General features: G+C 35.4%; 1 protein-coding gene across 2 annotated transcripts in view; it reads right to left on the reverse strand.

Moving 5' to 3' along the window:
* The window catches only part of LOC102686914 (protein kinase C-binding protein NELL1), a 163808-nt gene that overhangs the window by 30430 nt on the left and 112996 nt on the right, over positions 1–20382 (reverse strand). For both annotated transcript variants that reach the window (XM_015338274.2, XM_006642640.3), the window contains one exon: positions 3188–3283. In XM_015338274.2, the coding sequence (XP_015193760.1) occupies positions 3188–3283 (96 nt within the window). The remainder of the gene's footprint in view (positions 1–3187; positions 3284–20382) is intronic.

Consider the following 20382-nt stretch of genomic DNA (forward strand, 5'->3'; position numbering starts at 1 on the left):
ATTACGACGTTCCAAATCATTGCACGAGTGTGAAAATCTGAAATTACAACCTTCAGCCCAGAACCACCTATGTAAATCCTTTGCTCTTCATAGAGCAGGGTCAGGAAAATAAGACTGAACCATTTTTAATGAAATTACAGACATGAAGAGATTTTTGAATAAAGATAATTGACTAATCTATCATATCTGAGTCATAAAGATGAGGCTTGTAGTTAATCTACGAATACATAGCTCCTGTTTGTGTTGGCATATTTAATAAGGATTCATGTACCACATTTACTTATTACTAATTCTAACATCTAAAAATGTAGTAAAAATCCATTTCATAAAATGTTTTTTTGGCACAGTGATGGGTTCCCTAAAATGAATAAGGTAATTTAAAAGAAGATTTCACTTTTATTATATGCCACTGGTGCAAACGTATGTTACATACTGCAGCTCTAATTATGTTATCTTTAACTGCCTTGTTGATTTAATACACCAAAATATGAACATTTATTATTATTTGCATATAGCTATATAAATTGAACTGTATAAATTGTGTTCTTTTGAAATTTCATTTCTGTTATGATATGCTAAATCCAATCCAATTAACTGGCTCCTTTGTATTTCAATCACATTCTTATTTGGATAACTCAAATTTTGGCTTATGCATGAAGCTTGAATCAGAATTCAACTCAGGACTTTAATACTGTTTCCTTTTGTCTAACTATACTGTATATTTGTACAGTTGCAGTCAGAGGCACATCCTAACTATATACTGTACGGTATGTTTGCTACTAACACATATCTAGTGTTGTTAGTTGTTGCAAATTTTCACTTAGTAATATGGTCTGATTATTTGATTGGCTGGAAAAATATAAAAATACTTGTGTCCATGCCTAAAAAATACTTGTAATGCTTTGTATTAGATGTAGAAGATGATTCTAAAAGTCTGATAAATGCTTTGTAACCAAAGTGATTCTTAGAAAGGCATACTTATAAAGCATATTTTCGTGTTGATATTGCTTAGTGAGAAAAATATTGAAAAATACTGAGATAAGGACAAAACTAAAAAACCTTTATACAGTTTACAACCTTGATGTGTTAAGCTCTTGTAATTGGTCATAAATATACAAGGATTAAAATATATTTTGCAACATACCCCAGTAATAATGCATCATCAAATTATTCTATAACTACTTTACCATTAATGAAGTGAATCTTTATGATGTGAACTTGAAGAAAAAACTTCAAAATATGAAGTTTGTCAAGATGAAACAATCATGAGTTCAATTAAATTAATCTAGACCTCAAGGTGAAACTCAAAGCAAAGACATATACTAAATCCACGTACACACAACAATGTAGCATCTAAAGAATTAGGTAACAGAGACTACTGTGTTCTTACTACTTACTAAATCGAAGCAAATATACCAAAAAATGCCAAAAATGATTAATAACATTTTGCAAAAGTGTGACTGAAGAGGTGGATACAACACAGGATGATACAAACAGCGCTGTCAGAAGAGTGAAAGGATGAGTAACTAGTGGTTCAAGTCAGGACTTTGTCATTAACCCAATGTAATAGGATTCCCCAACCAATGGAGCAGAAATAGCCAGTGCACGAGCTTAAGTCAGCCAAGGTATTTTTGGCCTGCTGCTTTAACTCCCTGGGGGTGATAAGTACATATGAATCCTGCAGTTGCACTGTAATCACATCCTCCTCCAATCACTGTTAACTCGCCTCTAAAGCGCCATGGTGCTTGCGCTCCTACCTCGCCTTTGTTTTCAAAACCTTCTCTTTGCTCTTCACGACACGAACCACGGAACTTGCCTTTGACCACGTCTCTCGCCTAGCCCTTGTTTTCTCTGGTAGCTACAGTACCTACTTGTCACCTGACCACCTAAGGTATCGCACAGTGTCCCTCCTCCCGATTGCTCAGCGGGTCATTGTGACACAATGCACGTGCAAGAGGGCTGCAGACATGTGCCAAACTGATTTTTAATAAGCAAATCGATATTGATGGAAAATAAAAGAAAAAAATACTTTGAAATGAAAACGATGGATGGAACAATGCATAACAGGGAAGACATTTCTAAATTTTTTCTGTCGGATTTTGGAAGAAACAAAAGTCTGCAGAACAAGATAATTTTAACAAAGTCTTACAGATGGTTTTGAAAGTTAAGTTTCCATGACAACTGCGATTTTTGTTCATGGGAGATGACATAAGGTGAAGTAATTTCCATTGCAATTTTGTCTCTGTGGCATGAGAGATTTAACTCCGAAGATAAAGGGTCAATTTAACTTAGAATAACCACATTAAAGTTTTAGAGTTTAATGTAATTCTTTTTTGTTTTCAGAGCATAAATATTTTTTAGAATGGTGTGCTCATAAAAATACAAGGCACAAGAGGTCAAAGATCAAGTCCTAAGAATTAGGAAATAATTAAGAATTATGTTTTCATGCTGGGCATGAAGCAAAAATTATTTCAATTAAAAAATAGCAAAGCTACAGTATTTGGAACTCTTGCTCTGCAAATTGCTGATAAAAATACATGTAATTTTTGTCAGTAATCTCTAGTGGGTTTCATTACATTTAAACAACAGTCACAAATAAACTATTTTCCACACAATAACCTTGAGTTTATCAACCAGTGTCTCTGCAAACCTCATGTCTTCAGAAGAGGAGAGCAACAGGTACAGTACAAGCGAAAAACTGTTCCTATCTTAGAATATCTTGCTCCAGTCTCATTTTGATTACTAACAGGCCGATACAAAATTCCCACAATGATCACAGAAATGCCCCTGGGAACAAAAGACCACTCTGTTGGTACAGTGCAGAATTTCAGGAGCTGTTTTAAAAAAGCAATTCTTCTGAAGAAATACCATTGGGATAGAAGGTAACAATTCTCAGAAGTACCTGTTCCCTTTTCCATTCTGACTTTTAATATGGTGATTAAGATGTTTGCCATGTCTGAGGATGGAGGGGCAACCATGTGCTGTTTCCAGAATATACTCCAACTTGTCACAGCTCCATGACACTCGATAGATGGATTTGCCATAAGGTTTTGGGCCAGTGCAAGGGTTTCTAAGCTACGCAATTTCAATATACAGTATTATTTAAAAGGGGATCTCTTAAATGACATCAACAAATTGCTAATAAAGCACAAGGAACTGTAGAAGTGTATGCAATAAGAAGTCCTACCTTTTTCACAGTGACTACCTGTGAAGCCGGAAGAGCAGACACAGGTGTTTGGCGCCACACAGGTTCCCCCACTTCTGCAGCCTTCCTCACAGAATGCTAGAGGTGAGAAAGATCGACCCATTTATTATTAGTAATATTAATTTGTGCAGCCAATAAGATCCAAGGCAACCAGCATTAAGTCCAGTCAATGAACTGTAAAAAGGTAACAGTGTAAAATATAAAAAGTAGAATGGGTTACACATGATCAGTTAATCATTCCAAGACTCAAAATAAAACATCAGAAGAAACAAAACCATAAATGGTACACAGATTATTCCATTACTCACTGAGATACAGTATGTCTTATAATTAACCAGGGATTAACACCACAAAAGGATCCCCTTAATGCTGCTTTTATTAATAAAATATTCTTAAATACCATTGGTAAATCAATTGTACTAGAATTTTTCATCAATACTACATTGTAGGTTAATAGTATTTGATAATATTTTGAGATTTAATTTTTGGGATTGAAATTATAGGATATGTGTCATATTAAAAGCAACTTGTTTTTTGTCACTTATTTTTGCGTTGCAAATTTTAGTGTTAGAACTAACCACTATCTTAAAGGTTAGTTTCCACCTGCACTTTTGTTTTAAAATTTGCACTGTGGCAATATGAGAACAGCAAAGTGTTTTCTGGGCTGTCTGTGCTATTGCTGTTGCTATTGCATCAAATACTACATCTACACCACATTCAGTATGTTCAGCTAGTACAAATATAAATATGTAGGGCCTTAAACTCAAACATAAAAAATACATCCGTCTCTTACTGTTAAGTAAGATATTTACATAGAATGCATACTAAATGCTAGAAGTATTAGTTTTTCTTGTCATCTTTAGAAAAAAGGCTTCTTTCCCTTCAATTGCCAATATGTATCTTTAAGTGATATTTCTACATGGAATAACTGGTCAGTTATAGTAACATAAAATATGTTTTAGAAAATTAATTTCTCATCGCCTTAGGAAAAAAAACAGCTCCTTTCTCTTCAATTATTCACACCTTGCCTTAATTGATCATTTCCATATGGAACAACTAGTCAGAAATGTTTAATTAAGTTTAGGAAATGAATTAATTGAGGATTAGGATTTAAGGAGTATTATGACTTGAAAGATTAGTGTCTGTGAAAAAATAAGTTTCTATTTATAGTAAATAAAGCATTTTGTCAGCGGGTTTTTGAATACCCAAAGAGGGTTTCTACTTCTGAGATTAAATATACTCCCAATACAGTTATTCAATACAATCATTTCAGCTCTTTATGGGATAACAAATAAATAAACAGTGTGGTGTCTTATGTCAAAAGCTATTACTTCCTTTTAATTGGTCTCACTCCCCAGTTTGAGCACTTTTATCATCTGATAATTAGAATCCTGATTGGTTCTGCACTAATAATCTGTACACTTAAAATTAATTACAGTTATACTGAGTCGATTTATCTATTTCTATAATTATCATTTTACTTCCATCAGCAGAAAATAAGCTTGTCATACTAATGACATCAATTAAATAAAAAGCTATATTCTCTTGTGTCCCTGCTAGATGTTGGAATTCTCCAGTGAAAGTGGCAATTGCACTGTATATATTTCTGTAACCTCAAGGTGAGACACAGCTGTTGGAGAAGATGCTGCTGTTTGACTGCTGGAGTGATCTACAATGGGGTGTGAATTTAGGTCTGCAAAAGGACCCTTAACTTCATTCCTGACATGGAGCTTCAGATTAAGCTCAGCCCCAGGATAGTGGTTAAATGCAAGATGGGAATCTGCCTCTGCCCCCTTCAATTTATGGTAAACGCATTCAATGATGACTGAAAGTAACAAGTATAATTTCACACTTTTTGTATTACTATCTCAAATCTCCTGAGGACATTCTGATTAAAAATAATGAAAGTGCCATCAAGACGACGGAGAGATCTTCTGACACAAATCAAAGGAATATTTTGATTTTCTACAACTATATCACATTTGAGTACTATTATTTAGACAGTACTTAATTATTTTCTAAGGGGCAGATAAATAAGATTTGATTCATGGTATGGTAGTGCTGTATAAGTCCAGCTATTTTTTAATTACTGTAAATAACATTCATTCATAATGCTATTATTAGGCATTGAAGGTGATATTTGAGTTTCTTTATTATGATTACGAATATCTATAAAGAGACAATTAGTAACTGAATTTTATATACGTGTTTAACTATGTTTCAGTTACAAACAAGAGGTGTTTATGTTCTGTAATACTACAATAAGTCACGTTTTTAGTTCAAACAAGGGGCAACATTGGCACTGAAATTAACCATCTCCTCACAATATTCTCCATTTATAGTTATGGTGATCCCATGCTTGAATCACTGGGACCTGTAATACTTTCATTTTATCATACTGACAGATATGATTCAATAGTCTGGTCCAGAACTAAAGCTTCCGTCACAGATACAATGTGATGTCTCTACAGCATGAGTTCCCTGCATGTTACATAAACATGATTTAAGACATCACAGTAGGAATAATTCTCAACGTGTACAGTAAAACGTAATCTTAAAGTGTGGAAGAAACCAAATGTAAAATATTATACATTGTGCATGTAACACTAATTAAAAAACCAAGAGCCTATTGCTATGTGTGTTGGCAATTTTACTGAAAGATCAATCCCAGATTTCTAAGACAGTGCAGTGTTTGCTGAAAAAAATCATATCTAAAAATCTGGCACTACAGTACATTAGGACTTGGAGTAAACCAGCATCATTTATAACAAGAGCATAATTTGAAAAATCATTACATCTGCCAAAACAGTTAATAGACTGAGCTTAGTGTAAAAGATGTAAAATTGTAATGTGAAAGTGAATGCAAATGATAGTTGTAGTAATGAACATTTTATTATAAATATTGTCGTCAGCAATAATGAAATACCATCAGAGTCCCATTTAGATAATGAATGTACAGCTTTTTACCACATCCTACAATCTTGAGCATTAGGCACTTTTAATAGAACTGCTGGCAAGGGACTGAAGATTATAAAGATTTCAGTTCTATCCTTTTTTACATTGAAACGTACCTTTTAAGGTAGTAGAGAAGACAGTCTAAAGTGTGTACTAAAAGCACAACTTGTACAGAGCACAACTACTTTTGAAAAGATTACATACAAGAACAGCATTTCCAGGTTTATGGATGAAACATGGTCAAAACACTGATCAAACAGGCAAAAAGGCAGTAGTTCAGCCAGTAAATGTGCACAACTGAGTGCAATTTGAGCTGCATGATCTTGGGATCAAGCCTGCGTCATGTCACCAGCTGACTGCAACCGGCATTCCCCGAACAAGTAAGGTGAGATTAGTTGGTCACATCTCTCTTGGTGACACCACAACCCCTTGACATTCATTGCTACTTGGAGATAAGATGGTAGGGGGACTCCTTTCCAATATAATCAGCACTGAGGGGAGGTGTTGCCTGTCATGCGTTAATAGACAAATTCTCAGAGGGTGGGAAAGTCTGGGAAATCTGTACAGTATGTACTTCCTCTCCTGTGTGCAGTGGCAGGGTTTGTAGCCGATATGTGAAAACACATTTGGTCATTCCAAATCAAGTTGGCCTATCTGGTGATATCTTTTGATTTTAAATTAAAACAAAATGGCAACTTGTAGTTCAGCAGTCCATTCAAATTCTAATTACAATAAGATGGGAGGGGTAATATAAATTAATAGCATACTTAATATTTTTGTGTTTGGTGTTAACTTGCCTTGGTTGAATCAGTGATAGCCCTTCGAATGAACCAGGAATGAACCAGGGAGGCTGCTGGAATGGTGAAGATGGGGAGGCGCGAGGGGTGCTAGAAAAGTTGTGAGCAAAGGGGGCACAGGTGTATTTGTGTGTCAGAGAGCGAAAGTGCAAAATTACCACTTGACTGCCTCACAAAATTCAGTTTTAACACCACTAATAATTAGGATGTCAGTGCTCAAAACCTGTCTAATAACTGACAACTTAGCATGATTACTGAATTTGAACTTCAGTAACAGAAGTCCCACATATAATTAAAAGGTTATTTAGCATCAAAATTAAACACCTTTGTACAATTTAGAATTTGTAAAACTACTGAAATGCTTAGGGAGTTGGCAAGTGTGACAGGGAAGCAAATCCCCATCGCTGGCATTTGATAAGACAAATGCACTTATCACCAAAAGGTCACTCACTGCCAAGGTGAAATCTCAATCCCTTAGCTCACCCACCACCTTCAGGGGTGGAGCTGTTACGACACTGAACCTAAAATTACCTGTTTCCAAAAGTACACCTCACACTTAAAATAACTTGCAATTCACACTTGTCAAGGCCAAGGATATTTCACATTCATTTTAACACTGAGGTGAATTAAATGAGGAATACAGGAATATCTGATTTTGTTCACGTAGCTGAGACATCAAACGGGCTCTGTTGAGAATGACTTATTATTGTCCACAATTTTCAATTACAACATCATACAGTTTTGTGTTGAGAATTTAATCTCACAAAACACGAGTTTACAAGATATTAAATGATAAGAAGCAATTTTAATGACACTGATGCTTAAAAATAAACACCAACAAGTCTAAGTTGCTTAGCACAAAATTGCATTCACCACAGCTATCATAGGTCTCACAGGTCCAATATATTCTTACAAAACAGCAGCAATATATCTTCATAATGATGTTTTTTTAAACAATGTGTACAGCTATCATCAATATTGGATGGTTTTAAATACTAATCTTGCCTTTATGAGGAAGAAAAAACACTTAGCAGGATAACTTTAGTGCTCTCTTGCAGTAGCTCATGTCATAGAACCAAAGCACAACCTTAGATTAGACATTTGGATACAACCATCCTCAGAACAAGGACATGTGGATTATGAAGCCCAAGCTCTAAATCAGGCCTCCTTTGGACATACTCTCTCTTTATAGTGGGAAGTTATAGTGTTGGACAGAATCCAGATTTGTATGTGGTGCAGTGCATCAAATGAACCTGTATACAAATTTGTAGAGCATGTTCTCTCACCAGCCATTACATTAAACTTGGAAAGTTTAATCCCTGAAAAGGGATTCAAAAGACTGTTAATTTTCACAGAAATGAAATTAAATTCCATTAAATTGTGATAGGACCAAGTTACTTATTTTGTACCCAAAGTACAAGAAGTACTTCAGACTCATCACAGAAGAGATGAGAATCTGCCTACTGGCTTGTAACAAAACACACCTCTCAGACAAGCACTGACCAGCACTTCCACTTTTGCATCAACCAAGAATCCTTACTAGCACTAAAGCAATTTTAAAACCTTTTTTTATAAGCAAGCAAAATAGGAAAAAAACCCAAATTAAGTGATACCTAGTTGTGCAGGTGCATTTATAGATGAATTTGCACTGTGCAGATCATCCTGCCATCTGAATGAACTCTAGGTCCACTATTGACCTACAATGTTGTGTTTGTGTTCAGATGCTGCATTTGTTTTCTGGTGTGCGCATATCTGCAATTGTATTATACTGGTGCATGATAGACATTTTAAGTCTTTCTATGGCTTTATAACATGGGGCAGATATAATATTTTAGATAAGATATGTATAGCTTCCGACTATGAATAATTTTATGAGAATAAATGCAAATCTGATCCTCACAAACTATATCGGCAAGATTCATGGACAGAATATTGGATTTTGTTTATACTTGTGCAACATGCAGATAAATGTGCATAGAGTGCACCTTAAATCTGAAGCCATTTTGGCTTGAACTAGTCAACAAAGAATTTTTAACTTGAAATATATCTGGTCTGTAAATGGACTGTGTGCGCATTTAATTAATTTGCATTTTCACATGACATTTGTCTGAACATGCAAATCTATTTTTTGATATAGGCAGAAATGAAAATAGTTACAGATATGGGAAAACAATTGAAAACCACAGCCACGGAAACACATGGAATACTTGTGAAAATATACTATAAGTTATCACATTATAAATTCTAATTTTTGACCCATATCAAAGAGCATTGAAAATTGATCGCATGGCAATATATGGGAAATCATGAATGGGGTTGTTTCCAGAAGTATGTTTGCTAAGTGCCACCAAAAAAAGAGCGAAACCTGTACAGAAAGTGTTTTGCTTTCTACCCTATATGTACACAATTAAAATCACTTTGAGAAGTTCATAAGATGTGGATTTCCTGTTAATTCATTCTTACTACGCTCTTGTCAGTGCTCTCTGTGAATCTCTCATTTTCTAAGCAAATTAAATGTTCTGAAAATACAGTTTGTGCATAGAAGCCTATAAAAACTGACTTGGATGGTTAAAGCTGTAGTGTACAAAAACATTGACCGTGGAAACCTCTAAATCTTTTAAGAGGTACTGATGTACTGTGTTGTTTCATGGTATCATGGCCAGCTTTGAGAAATCTCTCTGCTCTCTTTGATAAAAGAGGAAGCTGCCTTGGAAGATGACAAGTACAACATAAATTAACAGCAGTTACAGAACAGACATTAAGGAATTAAGAAAACAGGATATTAAATAATACCAAAACTCAGAAAACACATGTAGTTCTTCTAATTACCATCTTGCATTTCTTATTATCTTAACATCTCTTAAGACTATTGCTTAACAGCACTGCACTGTAGGCTGTTCAATCCAGCAAACACTGAAAATTCAAACAGTGATCTGTCTTGCAAGCAACTAATTCTTCTTTTTAAAGATTTACATTTCTACTAACAACACATTAGTCTCAAGAATTTACTGAATCCTGATGCAAGCTGATCGTGTAGTGCTGGTAAGAAAAACAGCTATACATTAATTCACAGTAAAAAAGAAACAGATGTCTGAGGTATTTTTTTTTCTCCTACTCATATCTAACCTTGCTCTGCAGTAATCTAAAAGATGTAGAGAAGCTGATAAATAAATGGGGTGCGTTGTGGAATAATGCTATTGATCCATGCAACTTAGTTAACCTTGACCACAATGAAACCTAATAAGTAGCCCAGCCTGAAGCTCTGGAGATTTAACATTTAAAGCATTGTACTGCATACAACAGCAGCGAGGAACCTTTCTGTGACCATGACATTTCCCCTAAGAATTGAGTTACACTCACATTTCGGAATATTCATAATTCCCAATCACTGCTGCCTGACACGTTGTTCTGTCTATGTATTATTTATGCAGTGGGTATTGAACATCCCAGCTTCCTTCAAAATCTGCATATGCTTTCAATTAAACACTTTCTGCTAGAATTTGAATGTCTAACATTAATAAGAGGAAACACAAAGTGGTTCCACATTCCAAATAACTCGTAGATAGAGGGGTACAGTTAGGAAACATGGCAATGGTAATCAGCAAATAAAACATACTGTTTTCAAATTTTGTTTTAGCTACAACAAAATAAATCAAGAGATTATACTCAATAGAGCAAGCAAATGGGAGACCTATTGCAGTTAGGGAAAGTGCCCTTGTATTAACTGATCATTAAGGCCCTTCTACATCATTTGGTAAAGCCTCCATCATCCTGATAGCATTAGCAATGCCACAGCACAACAGATTGCTGGCTGCTCCACATTTATCTGTGGTTGCTACTCTTCAGTTAATCTCCGAAGGGATTTTCCATTCAATTACAGATTGAAAAGGAAAAAAACAAGAAAATGCTTTTAAGAGGCTAAGTAGGTTAATTTAACTAATAGACTGCTGCATTTATAAAGGCCCTGGATCAAATGTAGATTCATTCACAGGCTAAAATATGGGATATTCTCAAGCTAAAGCTAACCATTAGTAGTACAGTACTAACAGTATTTGGTATTACTGGATAGCATAGGATAGTCTCAGAACGAGGAAACAGTGATTCATTATCAAAAGGATTAAACGAATAGCCCCTCTATTATCTACACAGGGACTGTGCTACTTCTGCCCAGGTTCTGCTTGCCTGGCTATTATGTGCCAAAACCTTTTCTAAGCAAAAGCAGAATAAAAATCATGTGAAGAAAATCTTCTAATGCTCATCAACAAATAGTCTGCTTTCTGTTTTTCAGTCTGATGATGTAAAAAGACACAAACCACTGCTACAAAGCATCCCACAGACCTGTGACAGCTGGAGTCCATTTTGTAAGTGGTTAAGTGATGTCCTATTTTTGTCACCAATTCATTAAATAAAAGATACTTATTATTAACCTTTACATTTGCCAATCAACTCCCTAAATTTAAGCCTTCAGTTTTAGTAATTTGTGCCAAAGACTTACTTTTATTGCTCATTCAAACTTCAATTACATCTTGTTCTTCATTTTAATTAAATATTTTTAAAAATCCAAAGGATAAGGCTTTAAAACAAACTTTGACTTCTGAACCTTCACTGGAAGTTCATTACAGAAAATGTATCTGGCCCGTTCCCTAAAACGATTCAATTAAAGACCAAGTAAAAGCAATAGGTAACAGGTAAAAGAGGTCTTGCTTTTATTAATTTTATTCATGGGTTACTTCAAAGGAATGATTTACCAAAGCACTCATCCGGACTAACCCACACCATGACCCCTGACGTTCTAGCTTTTGTCATTTAAAAACAGATCACAAGACATTCACTTGTAACAAGAACAGGTTGAAAAAAGGGATAACAAACCAAATATTTGAAAAAGCTGTGATTGAAAAAGGCAAACAAACTACTTCAACATTCTTGCTTTGTTTCAGAACAAGTTCAAGATATTAGCTATTATTCTTTAGCTGAGTGCATAAGATAGCTGATCTAATGTGCACTGTAATTAATCAGCATTACAAAAGAGGGGAGTTATCTCCAATATGCTAGTTATGGATTATCATCCACATTTGAGATAGGATTGTCCTTGATTACTACTTTTGTCAATTACTGTATTACTAGTACAGTAGCTTCACTTTACAAAAAGATGAATGCGCTGTGCACTTGCAGATTACAGAATTGAAATCAAAATTGTGCTTTAATCTTCATTAGCATTTAGGAAGGCATTCATTAGTTGATTTAGTCTAATCACTATTCATTCAAGTCCTTAAGAGTTTTAAGGAGGAAAGCAGAATAAGAACCATGTATTCTGTCCTATAATTCACTAAGGCAGATAGATCTTACAGTCTTGAGACCTGTAAAGCAAACTTCAAAACTATCCAATGGCGAATAAAGTTAATCTGTTAACACCTGTAGAGCAAGTGTCCTGCAAGTCTCTGACTTGGTCTGAAGCCTGTTGCTGATGTGCCACAGCAAACTGCAGAAGTCCACCACTGTCCTGTCAATGGATTTCTTAGTAATCAAACCGCTAGCAAACATGGAAAATGACATACAGTATCTGTTCAGATCCAACATCTGGGTGATTTGTTACAAGGGCCTGATGTGTTTAAAATTTACCAGCGTCCCTGTCAAAGGTATTATGCTTCTAAAGAAAAAACAAACATGAAAGAGCAAACGCAAAGGAATAGTCATTGGGCAGAAATATCTTGTGCCCGTTGCTTGTGCCCAAAGTAGGCATTCATACAGAAGGCTGGTATTTATACCTCAGACCTGGGGGTGTTGAAGAAAGATGTTCTCTAATATCGGGGGCCCTCGATTTATACGGTAGGCTTCAAAACATGAATGACTAATATCTACAGTAAACCTCTCATATCTGAAGTGTCATATCTATCAGACATCAAGACTAGACTGTACAGATCAGAGTCAATATCACATAAAAACCATCATCTTTACTTACAGATTAGATTTTGATGTAAAAACCTGATGAGGTCCAATAGTGAGCATAAGCCACAAACTGCATTTTATTATTCCTTTTCTCTACATAAGCATAAATCAGTTCTTCTTTCTAAGCAGAACAGAGTACAGATAAAATAACACATAATGGGTAGCCTTTCTAATCTTTTTTCAACCTTGTTCAGGGTAGAGACAAAATTGATTTAATCTCGGACAATATTCAATCTAACAAGCAACATCTCCCTTTCTCCGTGCTGAATGTAAGCCTCGGGAAGTTCTTCATTAATGATGCAAAGTTCTTTTCTAAATCACATTCTAGTACAGCACACACTTGTCTGTCAAATTAGCTGTAAGAAAGACAAGACAATGGGTAACGAACATTTTTGTCGCTCAAAGGATTTCAGCCACTAAAGATATCTTCTTATGAATAAGTTAAAGGTAATGGGCCTATTTTTCTGAGCATGAGATTAGCATGAATGTGAAGGTATTATTCTCCACTGAAGGGTTTGTAATTGGTATTAGGAAATCTGTCATATTTAGGGTGAAAAAATGTGGACAGAAGTGAAGCGTGATTCAATTTAGCGATTTTGAAGGTTGGCAACATTAAATAGTACTCAGAACCCGTCACGAGGATGAATCCCCAGTGAAAGGCGGCTGTGATTATTTCCTAACTGGATTAAATGTACAATCAGTCAAAAATGCAATTCGTCGTTCCTAACCATATTGTCAAAGATGCATCTTTATGGAAAGTAGTTGTGTTTTTGTTGCCGCTTCTCAACAACTTTTATTTTCCAATTTCAGGCTCTGGAGGGGGAAGACGCACGCTGGTCTTCAGGGCCAGCATTAAATCGGAAAATAAGCCTCACACTGCCTGACTACATTTCCATCAAATGTCAAACAATCTTCTGGCAGCAATGGTACTGTAGTGGCAAAAACTACCCTCAAAGCACTGTGTGTATTCATACTATTTCATTCTGATTTCTTTTAAGAAATACCAGCAGTACTGAGGAAGAGAGAAGAAAATCAAACATCTCTTGTAGAGTTTTTGTATTCAGAAATAAAGCTTCTGCTTATGTTAAAGGTCTGTATGTGTGCTTATAAACTAATGATCTGTTATTTTTCTTTTTTATTAATGGAAAATCAATAACTGACAAAATGGCTTCAGAAAAGCACTCTTTTAGCCTTGGTTATAATAAAAACTGATTTCCTACTTTACTGACTTCCTTCATCTTAACTCCATTCCTTTGTTGCTTTACTGCATCTGCAGTCATATTTCTTTGCTCTCTATACAGTACTGATTAGAGTTAGAAGTTAACATTTTTTTTCTTTCCTTATAGTTTTTGCCAGGAAAGAGTGTCACCTTTATGGCTGACTGCCCTAAATTTAATTTCAAACTATCACACTTGCTCATTTATTAAAATGAATAAAAATGAAAATAGTGCATTTTAAAATTAAAAAGTATTAATGCACCCCAGGTGCTGAATTAATGTGTCCGATAATCACCAGTAAGACCCCCCTATACTTTGTGCCACATAACTCCATTACCCAGGTCTCCTTCACACTTAATAAATCTGCCAATAACCAAATAAGGTGATGTGAGAAAAGAATAAGTCTTTGATATTAACTCAAGTAGTAAGAAGTATATGATCAGTGGTATGAATACATTTTCTATGTATTCAGACTAAAGTTTGCATAAGAAAAATTTACAAATAATGAAAACAAAAATAGTACATCTTCTGAGGAAAGACTTACAATCACAAGCAAAATCACACACAATCCTGGATAACCTTTTGGAGATCCTGGGAAGATAGTTAATTCCAGTTTGCCCTATGCCAATGTTTCTTAACCCATTTCTAACAGTGTATACATTTTATTAGCATGCTATTGTAGTAAACAAAATCCCATTACAGTACTCGCCCTTGTAAAAGACGGCTATCAGTGCCTGAAATTATTGAGACGAGATCCAGGTGAAAATCTAGCACAAGCCACCTAGAAAAGATAGCAGTATGGAAAAAATAGGAGTACTGTATGTTTTTAATGAGTTACCACAGCTTCAAGGGAAGATGTAGATCATACTTGTATGTCTATAATTAACTTTCACAAGCAAGAGTGCTCATGGACTAAAACTGCAAGAAAGACTAAGTTTCACACAGTAAAATGAAGACTACAATCATAAAACACTGAAAAGCTTCCAGCTATACAAAAAAGTACTGAGAGGAAAAACATCTCAAAGGGGAGGCAAGTCAACTGTTCCATAGTTCAAGACTAATCACTCAACCTGCTACTGATTTTAATTCAAGTCAAACTTTACCATATCAAAGGAAAGATTAATGATGCATTTTTTAGAAGCTGGCATGATGAGGGAGAATTGCAGCTTTGTTAAGTGAGGAAATCAACATATCAACAATGTCCAGAAATGCCAATAAACCACAAAGAATGGTTATAAAAAGTAACTGAGGAGATTGTTAAGGGTAAATTAAAGTTTTAAGTTTTCAGCTCCAATTAGAAATAGTATGACAAGAACCATAATTTCCTTTAGGCCCCATAATTCTGACCTCCATTTGAAATGTATCTTTTGAGCGGTTTGATATGCCTTTCATTCAACATCTGTCTGCTAGTGTAGATGAGATAGCCCAGCTGCAGAAGAGCAGGGATAAGATTGTACCTGGTTTCTTAGTTGAAAAATAATTGTCTCCTGTCAAAAAGTGATCACAGAATAATCAACTAAAAAAACTAAAGTATGCTATTTTTATTCAGGTATGCCAATTCTACATTTTTATTTGCTCTTTTTAAGTTTTTCATAGAAGAGGTACTGCTTTCATTTTAATTCCACTCAATATCTATCTGGTGTGAGGCAGTACAAAACCTCATTTCACAGTAAAATGCTCATTTAAAGGTCAAGGAATGGTACTTTAAAGCCATGAAGTCAGGAACAAATCATGATTGCTGAGAAACAGGCTATCAAAGCTTTCAGAAGTCTCTACGTGCTTTAATATATGAGTAAAAAATATGACAGTCTGAAATAATAACAATTTCAAAACATTTAGCAATCAAATGTGATGTTTTAGCTGTCTGTTTTGTTTTTCTGGATGTTATATATAATGCATGAGCATCAATGTTGTGAATTCAACTTTAGCTGCTAGAGGAGATATTTCAGCTCTGGTATTTATGCATATATTACCAATTAAGGGAAGTAGTATGCAAGCAGTGAATGCTAAGAAAATCATCCTAGATTAAAAATAGAAAAACAGCAACAAAAAAACAGGAAATAGACTGAAAAATAATTGCTATCAGGTTGGCAAATAAAGGCACAGATTGAATGTTTTTAAGTGATTTCATTACAGTTCATCATCATAGATCTCATCTTCACAGAGCTATACCATGATACATGCCAGTACGTTTTCATTAAAGCACAACATAATATGTTTGAACAACATCCTATTTGATTGTTGCTGATGAACATCTGGCCTCAGGCTCTTGTGTACTATATAGCAAAGCATTCACTTAAGGCCTCCAGTACAAAAAAATGAATGTTTAAATTTGGGAGTGTTCTTCAATCTTCAGTCTTCGATTTTAGTAAAAGATCTAGCACAGAACTTATTTTCTGTCCTTGAAATGGTCACTAAATCTCAGAAGTGTAATCTTCTTAAATAAAATACTGGTGTGATTTTACAGACTCACAGCTATAATCCATGAGTGCAATGTAGATATAACCCCAAAGCATTCCGAACCTCAAGAAAAAGTGATGTGAGCTTGTGATTCCTATGCACAGCATTATTGGTAATATGTATGCTTGTTGTCCTAAATGACAGCATGCAATTCTCAAGATGGAAAAAAATTGAAGCTTCCCAGAATTTTGTATATTCTGAACACTGTTAGACCTACAGTATGGGTAGAATGGGTCATAATATTCACATGCGTCCTCGATGGGCAGAGTGGGGTATATCAGTATGCCTCCCAGGGAAAAAAAAAATTGAATTAAAAACTAGAAATCAGAAAATTGTTTAGTATTAAAAATCTTACATTTTATGATCTAAAACTATTTCCCTAAGGAACTGTATACAGTACTTGCAGATCTGCAATGGCGGTTTTATCCCATCTTTGATGCAATTCTTAAAACATGATACCATACAGTATGGTAAGGGATTGTCTCAGATGTGTACAGTACTCACTACTCTACCATAGTTGCCAGGGAATACAAATATCACCAGGGAATACCATCACCCATTACACTTGCCAAGCAAAAGTTAGGTTATGATTATATAGGTTATATGGAAGGGACATTTCAATGGACTGTATGAAGCTGTACCTGTGAGGGTATCTCAGGATACATGAGGGTCAAGACTAAATGTACAATTAGTGATTCATTACATGCCTGTTCTCAATTTGTCACCAAAACTACAGGGTTTTACAGATGGACCATTATTTATTTGTTGTTTAAAATTCCTTTTTACTGTATATTAAATGATTTTATTTAAACAACTTCATTACCAGACCAAAACTGAAATTTGTTAGTCAAAGCTGTATGCTTTGAATATTGCAAGTTCGCATGTAGTTAAATGTGCTGGAGGTATGCCAAATCTCACAACAGCTCACATTGTGTCCAAATGAAACATTAATGAAGTACAGCGCATTGTGGAGATCCTTATTCTTTATGCTGGATGGAGTACATGGATCCCAGGAAGCACAGTAAGAAAATGTCTTGATGTCTTGAGGAAAAAACAAAAAAAAAAGGATAAAAACACAAACTTCTCTGCACCACCTAAAACTAAGGACCCTTTCAAGAAACTGGTACTGGATTTTAACTGCCCATCAGCTTAATAAAAACATAATGTAATTTATCTCTTTACTGTGGGTTATTGGACAAGATCTCAAGCTTGACAATTGCAGATGGGCAGCTAACCAGGAAAGGATGATATCTTCCTCCAGCAATTATAACAGCCACATGGCTGTAACCACAGATAAAGAAGTATAAGAGGGTAATGCTTAAGGGTTGATCATTACTTGAAACCTAAGCTTTTTGGCTCTAAGGCAAGTTTGGCTTCGGTTTATGGATGCATTAGTGGATTAATGACTTTCAGCATCACGTACTGCCATTGCACAGAACACAAAAAATACTAGTAGTGATAAAGGTCTTATCAGGATCAGAGGATACTTGATGAGTCAAGCAAGGGTAATAACACTTCCCTTTTGCTTGAAAAAATGATGAGCGCATGAGGACAAGCTTTTAGAAATTTCAAGAAAGCCTGCAGATCCTGAAAGGCATTTCAATGAAAACAGATTAGCCTACCAATGACTCTAAATTGTTGGTTAGAAGAATCTGAAGTTACAATAGACTAGGCAAGGATCTACTGGAACCTAAAAAAGCATCCTATGAATGCTTTGCCTATGTTTCTTTTAAGCAACAGTAAAGAGACAACTTAAATGAAAATGTAATGAGAATTTAGTGAGTAAAAGCTTTTAAAAATATCAAAGAAAAATAAGTGAGAATAGTACCACTCATCAATGTAAGATAAATAGTAGTATCTTTTTCAAAAAAGGTTCACAGAAAAAAAATATTAAGGAAGAGAAAGTGTAAAAATCAGCATGCCCCCGAGGCAAAAAAATCTAATTAAAAACTAGAAATCAGAAAAAAGTTTAGGAGTAAAGGTCTTACATTTTATGATCTAAATCTATTTCCCTAAGGAACTGCATACTTGCAAATCTGCAATAGCAGTTTTATCTGATCTTTCTTTTGCCAGATGATAAGGTCCTACTGCTTTAGCTTTCAATTCCAAGTACAACGGCTGTCTCCAGAGATAGCAATACATCAGATGAATTGTATCTTACAGATTTGAACATATAGAAATGTCACCTTTACTTGTTTCTCAACCGCTGTCCTACCTTTGTAAAGTTTTTAAAACAGGTAGAATACTTTGACTATTCAATTTAAATGCAAGTTTTTATTCCAAAGAATCCTAATTTAGTCTTCTGAAGCACGGGTAATTTTCTCATCAAGAATCACTCAAGTAATTAATGGGCTGTACCGTATACATTGGTACAAATTGGATAGTTACTAAGCCACACTTGCCAACCTTGAACAATTTTATTTCATCCATCCTTTCTGTTAAACCTGCACAGTATTCCAAGCCTGATCTTATGATTAACCAACATTTCCTCTGCACTCCAGAAAGTGCCATCTTTGACACTCCAGGATAGCAACATTCAATGTTTTCAATGACTTTTTTTTTTTACTTTGTAAAAACTATAAAATTAAATACATTTTAAATTTTGTTCCGAACATTCACAGGACCAAAATTTCCAAGATCTATTACTGTCATATGTGTGACATCACTAAACGTAGCGGAATCTCACTACAAACAGCAGGTGAAGTATTTGAGCGTACAATTTCAATTTCTTAAGATTGTGTTAATCTTATCTGATCTCAAGTGTCAACTGGTAAAAATTCCAAAACAAATAAAGGTTTATGTACACTTACACCTCAGACATCCAAGTACACAAACAGCTTGCTTCATTTCTTAAAATCTTAACATGATTTATATTAATATAAGTAATGATCCTTATAAAAAGCAATAGGCCTTGTATCTGATATTTCTATCAGGAGCTCATATGAACTTTCCGATGTATGTCTATTTTATGTTAATAGACTTTTCTTATAAAATTCGCTACACTTCTTGTAGATTACTTAATTTACATAGTTCTATTGTCGACAGCATAGTATGCTGTTTGTATTCTAAAAAAAAGGCAGAACTCTGCAATGTTACACATAAAATGTCCCCTTTCCTTTCACAAATGTTCGGTTTCCTATACATGTGGAACTTTCTTCCACAAGTGGCACAGGGGTATTTCCCCACCAGTACAGCCAGCAGCAACTGAACTTGAATCTGCACAAGAGCACTGATTATTCCACCTTCTTTAATTTTCAGATTTTACAATGCCATGGTAAAACATACAGAAAGTATCAGCAGGTCTCCCAGCAGCTGAAGGTCGACCTAGGGTGGCAGCTGAAGTTCCTGACACTGTCATGTCTGGCCTAAGTGCAGTCGCTATTGTATTGCTGTCTGAAGCTCCTAAGCAGATGGTCATGCAACAGCTAACAGTGTTCCCTGGGACGACCAGATGGAGGAGGCCAATTAAAGGAAGAGAGCCAGGTATGAAGACTTGGTCAACCAGTGCCACTTGAATGGGTGAAGAGCACAGCATCAAGTTGGGCTACAGAGAATTTGCAGGTCAATCCCTCTGTAGAGCCTCCAGTCTTTTGGGCACAACAGGGGTGAGCAAGAGGAAAGCCAAAACCACCCATCAAAACCACCGCAGAGGCTGTAGAAAGAGCCTCAGGATGGCTATGGATCAAGAGGAGTGATCGTGGGCAACAATGCTGGGCTTGACCAACCTTGACTGGGCTGCCTGCGCGAGATTGTCTGATGTTGAAAGACCCAAAACACCCAGTGACCCCAGGGAAAAAAAAGA

This window comes from Lepisosteus oculatus, chromosome 21 (genome assembly GCF_040954835.1).
Source record: "Lepisosteus oculatus isolate fLepOcu1 chromosome 21, fLepOcu1.hap2, whole genome shotgun sequence".
NCBI lineage: Eukaryota > Metazoa > Chordata > Actinopteri > Semionotiformes > Lepisosteidae > Lepisosteus > Lepisosteus oculatus.